Source organism: Callorhinus ursinus, unplaced genomic scaffold (genome assembly GCF_003265705.2).
Source record: "Callorhinus ursinus isolate GAN/ISIS: 27379988/994484 unplaced genomic scaffold, GSC_fseal_2.0 scaffold2, whole genome shotgun sequence".
Lineage (NCBI taxonomy): Eukaryota > Metazoa > Chordata > Mammalia > Carnivora > Otariidae > Callorhinus > Callorhinus ursinus.
In genome coordinates this window covers 33744344-33753960 of record NW_027397064.1, presented here as the reverse complement: position 1 = coordinate 33753960, position 9617 = coordinate 33744344, and the positions used below count along the sequence as shown (strand labels likewise).

Below are 9617 nucleotides of genomic sequence, written 5' to 3'. Positions count from 1 at the left end.
TACGTGAGTTGCGTGCTGGAGAGCCGGAATGGGGCCGACTCACCAGAGGTGGCAGCAGCAGGGCACCTTTACTCACTAGCCTCTCTCTCCGGATGCTGCTCTGCGGGTTTCCCACCGACTTTCTTTGGACACAGCACAGACAGGGACTGGGGTGAAAAGTCGTAAAAATGGCGCTGGCCGTTCGTCTTTTGCCCCGCTTGCTGCTCTCTCCGCCGCTGTCCCGCGGGGCCGCTCGACCCCGGACTCCCGGTGTAGCCGAGGTGAGGCCACCGTTGGCTGGACTTTGCTGCTTCTGCCGCCGCCGCCTCGGCTCCGGAGCGGCCCCATTTCCTCGAGTCACCGGGGCCCCGGCGCTGCTCGCTCGCGGCCCGCAGCGTCCCCTGCTCAGCCCTCCGGGACTCGCCGCCGCCCTCTCTGCTTTCCCTGTCTGCCCTCGGCGCCTCTACAGCGCCGAGGAGCAGCCCCAGCCGCGCCAGAAAACCAAGATGATCATTCTGGGATTCTCCAACCCCATCAACTGGGTTCGGACTCGAATTTACGCCTTCCTCATCTGGGCCTATTTCGACCAAGAGTTCAGCATCGCAGAATTCTCTGAGGGAGCGAAGCAGGTTTGTTTGTTTCGCTTGGGGTTGACCGCTTAGCCTCTCACGCGTTCGGCTGTTAACGCGCAAAGTGTTTTAGCGGTGTGTTTGCCTCCCTGTGTCCCAGGTTATCCAAAGTGGGTAGTGACCCAGACGCAGAGCCCTCTGGCTACTTCTTGACTTAAATTAAGCTTCTGCTTGTGTTCGCATGGTCGCCGAGGAGGAGGGGTCCGATTGAGACACCAGGGTGCAGTTCCCTAATTTCTTTTTCCGCTCTACAGGTTTTGAATCCGGTAGAAATGAATTCGATTCAAAGCCCATTTCTGCCACTTAAAAGCTACATGGCTTTATCTTTTCTGAACGGGGTTTTCTGCAAAATTAAGAAGACACTGCCCGGCACGCAGTAGGCACTACACAAATGTTTGTTGAATAAATGAATGAGTAGATAAGATTGTTTTGAAGAGTAAATAAGATAGTATTTTCATAGTGCAATAATGTCATCTTGGTAGAAAAACAAAACTTCCTGCTAGCTATTTGGTAGAGCTTCCTTGCCCATCTCCGTACTCCCCAGTCCTTCCCCATCATACTCTTTAAAGAATAACCTAGAGATAAACAGTTTTCCCCTTTCAAAGAATTTGCTGAGACAGCTTGGTCGCTGATAAGTGCACAGCACCCTGCACCTTGAGAAATAGCCTTTCGTGATTCATAGCCCTGACCTGCCTATTCTCTTTCCGAGTGACCCGTAATACCCTGCCTTACCCTTGCCACACAATGGTCACTTTGGGTCCTGAGATTATTTACAGATTTTGTGTGTACATGCATCTTTCTAGGATGAAAGTCCATCTATAAATTTCTTTTGAATCGCTTCAGGAGTTTATCATTCTCAAACGTTTCAGAACTGTTGATAAATAGAAGCCATAGTTTATTTCCCAGTTCATACTGCCATATACCTTAAACTTACACTATTAGTGTAATCATTTCACAATTCTGATTGTATACTGATATTGATATGTTTATTCCTCATTTATTTCAGATTATTTCTGTAAACGCAGCCATTTATATTTGTGTGACCCATCAGTCATAAATCGTTTCCAACTTTATATAATCAATGTCAATAGTGATTGACATTGGACACTGGTAGGAACCAGTGTCCAGTGTCCTGCTTCCCTGAGTCAACTCTTGACTGCTTTATGTGTTTATAAAAAAATTTTAAAAAAGGGCAAGCTTGACTTATAGCATTATAAGAGGTAAACCTCTGCTCATGTCAGTTCTCAAAATCTTTTGTCCATGCAGAGGTAAATTGGCATGATTTTACTATCCACAATGCTCACTGATGATATGCGAGCTTGTCTACCTCATAACATTATATGACTGTACCAGCTCATTTTATATGTCAGTAAGGAATGAAATCCTCTCCCCTCCATGGGCAGGAATCAGGCCTTAGGCCCCATTTCCTCTGAACACAGAGGAGCATGGAACACTTTTTAGCCACTCTCTGATCCTGTCTCTATCTGTTAGCTGTTTTAGCCCTCCTCCTTGCTAGTAAGTAGTATCTCCAGTGGCCCTTAATCAGCCAGTTTGTATACAGTTTTTGCCTAATCTAAGTCAGTTTTTGTGCATTTAACCACTGTGATTTTCTCCAAAAGGAATGTTGGGTCATCCATGGCAAATATTTATTCCCTAAAACCATTGGTTACTTAACGTACTTTTTATATCAAGCAAATCAGTTCTTCAAGACCTAAGGTTTAAAAGAACATGGCCAAAAAACCTTCTCCCTACTAGATCTCTTAATGCAACTGTATATTTTTTTGCATGGGTATAATTCTAGGGCTTGGGAATAATCTGGTGTGGAAACATTAGCTAGTTTATCTACTCTCATGGACTTCACTTGCCCTTTCTCCTTAAGCTAACCTCCAGGCAATAAAATGTTATCTTGGGTTATGAATATCAAGTTATCATTAGATCATGTTCATTCAGATTTTTTTCTAATCAGAGAACATGAAAACAAAAAGGCATCTTAAGGATCATCATTCTAGTCTAACTCTCTTTTACAGGTGATAGAACAGTTGGCTCAAGGATGCATTGTGAGCACTGTCCTGTGACCCAGTCTACAAGCAGTCTTGGTCCTCTAGTCACTAGAAATTGAGATGGTTAAGTACAATCTAGTCAGGCTTTTATTCATCACATGAGCTGGGGAAATAGGTGGTCCAATGCTAAGCTTTATTAGCACCACAGACCCTGCTTTCCATTAATGTGCACATAAAACATATAATATGATATCTTCCCTATTACTGCCATTAAACCACATTCATCATATACTGTATGTTTTCTTATATATCTTGTTTGCAAGTTTTAGCCTTTTCTATGAACAAGAGGGCTATTTTCTAGAAGCCTCTCTGGGTTAGACACTCCTGTGTCATCAACGCCTCATCAGGGCATCCTACAACAGTTCTGACACTAACTCCCTGGAGTTAGTGCAGACCCCACAGGTTAGGGCTCAGTCCCAGATGACTGCCTCCACTTTCTAATCACAAGTCGGGGCCTCCATTTGACTAGCCAGTTATAAATTAGTGGTTTCCACGTCTCCTTTTTCAAGTTCGATAATTTGCTAGAACAGCTCGTAGAATCTAGGAATGCACTTTACTTGGTATTTCCAGTTTATTAAAAAGGATACAATTCAGGAACAGCCAAATGGAAAAGATGATTAGGGCAAAGGATGTGGGAAGGGTGTGGAGCTGAAAATTCCAACCCTCTAATCACATGGTTGGTTCTTCTGACAGCAGTCACCTCATTAGCCTAAACTCAGGTATAGTTGAAAGGGGCCAGGAAAGAGAACGAAGAACAAATGTATATTTTCTTCTATCACAATATCGCACTATTGATATGTGCATATGATCTATCTTCCCTGTTAACTGCCATCAAACCACATTAATCATACAGTGTTTATTTTCCTGTATCCTGCTTGCATGTTTTAGAGGGCTTTTTCCTAGAAGCCTCTTTGGGTTAGACAATCCTGTATTATCAAAACCTTGTCAGAGCAGCCTCCTAATGGTTCGTTATTATCTAATCAGATAATTTGCTCAGGTGGGATCTTTGGCCCCCCAAACATCACACCTTGTTCATACAAACTAGAATGTAATGGTTGGGTTTCACCATGATCACTGTGGTCTTTGTTTCTTCTTATCTAAATACCACCCATCTTCCTCACGTGAAGGCTTATTAGTAAACATAATGTCTCTGAACCCTCAGGGCCCCTAAAGTGTTTGCAAGGGGTCCTTGAATCCGTTTGGATATATGTATTTTCTCAAAATTCAACTCTATTATTATCTAGTTCGCCAGAGCTGGCATAACAAAATACCACAGTCTGGGTTACTTAAGCCACAGAACTTTATTTTCTCACAGTTATGGAGGATGGAAGTCCAAGACCCAGGTATTGGCAGGTTTGGTTTCTTCTGAGGCCTCTCTTCTTTGCTTGCAAATGGCTGTCTTTTGTGTCCTCATGTGGGTTTTTTTCGTCTGTGTGTATGTACCCCTGGTGCTTTGTGTGTCAAAATTTCCTCTTACAAAGACACAAGTCAGATTGGATTAAGGCCCCCCCCTCATCTTACTTAATGACCTTTTTAAAGACCCTGTCTCCAAATACAGTCACCTTCTGAGGTACTGGGAGTTAGGGCTTCAGCATATGAATTTGGGGGAAACACTGTTAATCCCATAACATCCCATTCCGAACAGGAATTGTCTGTCTGACGTGCCTGTGCGTCCTCCCTGTCCTTCCAGTTCTTCAGATTTCATCTTAGATGTTACTTCCTTTAAGAGGCCCTCCCTCGTCCTCCCAGTTGGGCTTCAGTGGCTCTTCTGCTCAGGTCATTCTGTTCCTACCCCTGTTACAATTCTTGAACTTGTCAGTTTACTTGCCTCCCTTCTCAAGTAGCCTGAAAGCTCCTTGAAGACAGGTGGGGTCTTCTAACAGTTTTTTTCCTCACTGCTAAGCATGTGGAGTGCAGTCGGTTGCCCCTACTTCACCGCGGGATCTCATACTTCCAAGTTGGCATCCCCTTAGACTGCCAGCTCGTTATCTTTTCCCCCACTTCTCCACAGATGCCTTATCAATCTTCATGAGGTTCAGATTGCAACCCAAATCTCCAGACTCCAGTACTGTCTAGATTGCACTGCTTCTCAAATTCTTTGTGTTCATGGTTAAGAGGGGGGTGTCATATAATGGTCATTACAGTAATAACAATGATTGCTTCATTATTTTAAAAGGAAATCTAAGGAGGATTTTTATTGAGGAGCTGATGTGTGCGTCCACTTCATCCTTTCCCCGGTCCTGAGAGTGGGTACATAATTGACAGTCAGCTCACTGTTGTCAGTGTGGGAAGGCCAGATGAGAAGAGAAAAGCCAACCACTTTGAAGGAGTCATGCTTACCAGTGATATCATAATATGTGACATTGTTTATCACCTTTATCATAAAATAGTCTTTGTGATACTAAGCTATTTAAATATGAGCATTGTACATTGTATGGTATTTTGCATGGTATTTTGAAATAATGATTACCAGCCTCTCTCCACTTTTTTTTTTTTTTTTAAGGCTTTTGCTCATGTGTCCAAGTTACTGTCACAATGTAAATTTGATCTTTTGGAAGAACTTGTGGCCAAAGAGGTAATGTATACTTTTAATTTTCCTTTAAAAATAGATGTATTATTCTCCTGCAGTAGAGTAATATATGTTACCCTTATTTATGCGTAAAAGTAGTGTGTGTGCCATCAGCCAAAGTAGAGTCCCTGTATCTTTACTTTTGGGTACTTTGGGTCATATAGAAGCATAGAATGACTTCCTACTTAAGGAATAAGTAAGTAAATGCGATGTCTCTTTCAGTTGTCTTAATACTGAATGTTCTCTTAGGAATTACCTATTGAATAATTTGATGCCTTTCAGCCTTGCTTTTGAATATGAGTAAATATGGTAGTAAATTTAACAGTAGGCAAAGAATTCATCTGCTTTTTGAAAGGCTTTTGAAAATCCAACAGGTGAACTATGGTTTGCTTTTTCCATACTTAGGTGCTCCATGTATTGAGGGAAAAGGTTACTTCACTACCTGACAACCATAAAAATGCCCTTGCTGCTGACATAGATGAAATTGTATACACATCAACAGGAGACATCTCCATTTACTATGATGAGAAAGGTAATGCTAGAGCATAATCAACCTGAAATGCTACATAATTGCCCAGATAAGCTAAACTAGTGGGTTATCATGAAATAGTGGAGTTTTGTTGGTACAAGCAGACTTCAGGGAAAATAATACATTCATTCTTTCAAGACCGAACTCTGGGAGAGTTGAAATATGATAATAACTTAAACCCTTCTATCTAGGACCTTCCTCTCCTATTATTTCATTCACAAGAGACAGCATTGTCACTTAAGTTGATGAAAATTGTCTAAGGCTGCTATCATGTCTCAAACAGAAAATAGTTGTGTTTCAGATTTCATAACTTGAAACAATTCAGCATTTTAAACGTCCAGCTGTATGTTAAATAGAAGGACTAAGGAGTAAAAGAAAAAGTAAATAATATCAGTTAATGACTTTTTTGAAAGTAAGACTAACTGTGGAACTCCCAAATTGGATTTGTTTGGAGACAATGAAAAAGGTTGAAAGGAACTTTAGTGGTTATCTGGTTCTTCTCTTTGTCCAATGCATACGTTTTCCCTATACCATATCCTAAAAATGTATTGACTCATTTATTTCTTCTACAAATACTCGTAAATGTATTATGTGCCAGGCACACAGGAGATCTAACCTTTGCTTACATACTTTCCAAGGCAGTTCTGATATAGGGCTCTTTAATGGTTAAACATTTTCCATACACATGTTAATTTGAAACATTTCTATAGGTACTTTTAGTGATGAATATTTTCTTCTCCCCTAGTATTTCAAATTGCATCTCAGCATCATGGTCACTACCTGATTTTAACATCGGACATTGTGATAATCACAAGGCACATAGCAAAGTGAATTAGGGTAAATCATAACTTTTTTCTGAGATGCAGAGAAGAAGGGAAATACCTCATAAACCCTAAGAGAATTTTTTAAAAATAAAAAGGTATCAATATAAGTATCTTACTAGACTAGACTAAGTATAAAATATGATCTGTCATAACTGTGTAGCTACTGCCAATTTCTAATTTCATTTTGGATATATGGATGATAGATTATTGTGATTTGTATTTGTATGTGTGTGTGTGTTTTTTTTCCTCTAAGGAAGGAAGTTTGTTAACATCCTGATGTGCTTTTGGTATCTAACCAGTGCCAACATCCCCAGTGAAACTTTAAGTGGAGCCAGTGTATTCCAGGTTAAGTTGGGGGATCAGAACGTGGAAACTAAACAGCTTCTTAGTGCAAGCTATGAGTAAGTCTAATCTCATTTCATTGTTTCCTTTCTCTAGAAAATGGAAGGTAGTATGAAGGAAGTATGAAGGTATGAAAACTAAAGGGAGCTTTAGGAAGAAAAGGATTGAAATCAGACAAGTTATTTAAGAAGAGAGAAAGTCATAAAGACATACTGGACATGAAACAGGAGTATTCAGGAATTAGAAAGAGGTAATATTGCCAAATTTAATTAAAGGATGTTTGAGCTGTCTGTTGCTGCTTGTTTATAAACCACTCCCAAACTCAGTCACTTCAAGCAGTCATTTTTTTGTCTGCTGTTTTACTGCTCAGGAGTTTTGGAAAGGCTCAGCTGTGGGGTTTTCTTGGTTTCATTTGGCATCAGTGGCAGGGCCTGGAGGATTTATTTCCAAAATGGCTTCGTCACTCACACATGCACCCCCTTGGTGCTCCTTGACTTCTCCACAGAACGTCTCATTCTCCAAGGCCTCTCTTCACGGCTTGGGTTTGTGGTGGTCTCAGGCTATTCACATGTTTTATGTGGTCATTGGCTAAACCAGTAAAGGGCTTTGCCCAGGATTGGAACATCATTTCCACCCTAGTCTGCCTGTCAAAGCAGTCCTAGGACCTACACAGTTGAAATGGCATGGAGAGACTCCACCTTTTTATGGGGCAGTAGCAGGGTCACATTGCAGAAGAACATGTGGGATGGGGCATATGGTTATAACCATCCTTGGAAAGTAAAATCTGCCACAGTTGGCACAAGGACCATCCACTCTCTAGACATTTATTGATCATTTCCTGTTTACCAGGTACTCTGGTAGAGGTTCAGATACAAAATCAAAGGGTTCCTGCCTATAAGGAGGTACTATCTAGTAGGTTAGCAACTTATTTAAAAGAGACACTGTCATGTATTTTTGTGCTAATAAAATTTGGAACAGTGAACCAATCAAGTCAGTGGAGACATAATTTAATAGTTATTTAAAAGAAAATACTATTATGTTACCAAAACTATAAACTTGATTTAAAATAACAAATCCCAAAAATGACCTAAGAAAGAAAATATATTCTGTTTCACTAAGGTAAAAGATATCCTTATTTTTTCACTTTTCTTGAAAGGACTGTGCTTTTTTTTTTTTAATTTTGCTTTATTTGTATTTATACAAAATCTGAATCATCTCCTTTTAAAGACATCATTTATAATTAAAGAACAATATAATCAATACTCACCTCTGCTTCTTCTGATATTCCCTATTAAGACCATGGACAGTTCATAAACACTGTTATTCTCAAGATTGATCTAATGTTTATAACCAAATTCCACTAAAGTCCCTTTCCATCACCATAGTCCAATTTATTTTTCCTCATATTAGGCATTTTTGATAGCTAGTATTTAACAGCAGAATAATGCCCAAGTTTCTCTTAAGGACTGGCAGATGTTGGAATATATATCAGTTGATTAAAATACTCATTTTAGGGACACCTGGGTGGCTCAGTCAGTTGTGGCCGATTCTTGATCTCAGCTTAGTTCTTGATCTCAGAGTCATGAGTTCAAGCCCCACGTTGGGCTCCACACTGGGTGTGGAGCCTACCTCAAAAAAAAAAAAAAATCATTTTTGTGGAGTATGTTCTAATTTTGTGAGGATATTTTTTGTGATTGAATTGGTAAATTAAACTTTTTTTTGTTTTGGTGTTTATGATTAACCATTAGCTGGTGCTAAAAACTGTCTCTAATGTACACTTGCAAATTGTATAGTTACCCAAGAAGTATTTGGACTAATGTTAAGATTCATATTATTTATAATTTTTTTCCCTAGATTTCAGAGGGAGTTTACACAAGGAGTAAAGCCTGACTGGACGATTGCACGGATTGAACACTCAAAGTTATTAGAATGATCTTTCTTGGAAAAATCAGCTTATCAGACTTCTGGCAATTACTACGAAAAATTAAGGAAAGAAATTTTTGGATGAGTTGATCTTCACTTAGTCAAGTGTGTGGCTTACTTTTATATTTGAAATATTTCTTGTAGTATATTGGCATGATACAATAAAGCATTTTCCACAGATTGTTATCATCTTCTATAAAAGAGATCAAAGTAAGAAAAACTACAACAGCCCGTTGTTGGTGTCATATTCAGTATCATTTCTAATGTTACTTGTACACACACTAATTTTATAGACACTAAAAGTATTGAAAAAACTACACATTTCTAAATTAATAGCCCTTAAATATTTTTTGTCATTAATACATTTAAACCAATAATTCAAGTATGTCTAAGATTTATTTTTAAAAATCACTGCTGCTATTTGATTACTTCTGGTCACTAGCTAGATGAGAAGGACTAGATGGAATTGTACCAGATTGGTCACTGCAGAACCAAAAAGATCAGTGAACTTGAAGCTTACTACAGCACCAAAAGAAAAAAAATACAGCAGTGCCTCAGCCACCTATGGGATAATATCAAGTCCACTAATGTACTTGTATTTGGATTCCTAGAAGTTTGGGTAAGGGAGACAAAGATAATGTAAGAAATCATGTCTGAAATTTTCCTAATTGATGAAAACTATAAACTCACAGATCCAAGAAGTTCAGTAACAGGGTAACACATAAAACCTCACTTAAGGTATATCCATAATCAAATTGTTGA

General features: G+C 39.5%; 1 protein-coding gene across 4 annotated transcripts; it reads left to right on the top strand.

The window, feature by feature from the left end:
• The first annotated feature begins 106 nt into the window (after positions 1-106).
• Positions 107-9033, top strand: MAIP1 (matrix AAA peptidase interacting protein 1). Of its 4 annotated transcripts, none has more exons than XR_012374729.1 (5): positions 107-608; positions 5172-5243; positions 5643-5769; positions 7029-7182; positions 8787-9033. XR_012374729.1 is itself a non-coding variant. In XM_025893974.2 (5 exons), the coding sequence occupies exons 1-5, from the start codon at positions 168-170 to the stop codon at positions 8863-8865; spliced, it is 867 nt and encodes a 288-aa protein (XP_025749759.1). In that variant the 5' UTR covers positions 107-167; the 3' UTR covers positions 8866-9033. The 4 variants fall into 4 exon arrangements, 2 of the variants coding, with proteins under 2 accessions (XP_025749759.1, XP_073736673.1); XR_012374728.1 differs by lacking the exon at positions 7029-7182 and adding an exon at positions 6890-6991; XM_025893974.2 differs by lacking the exon at positions 7029-7182 and adding an exon at positions 6844-6991.
• Positions 9034-9617: the final 584 nt, after the last annotated feature.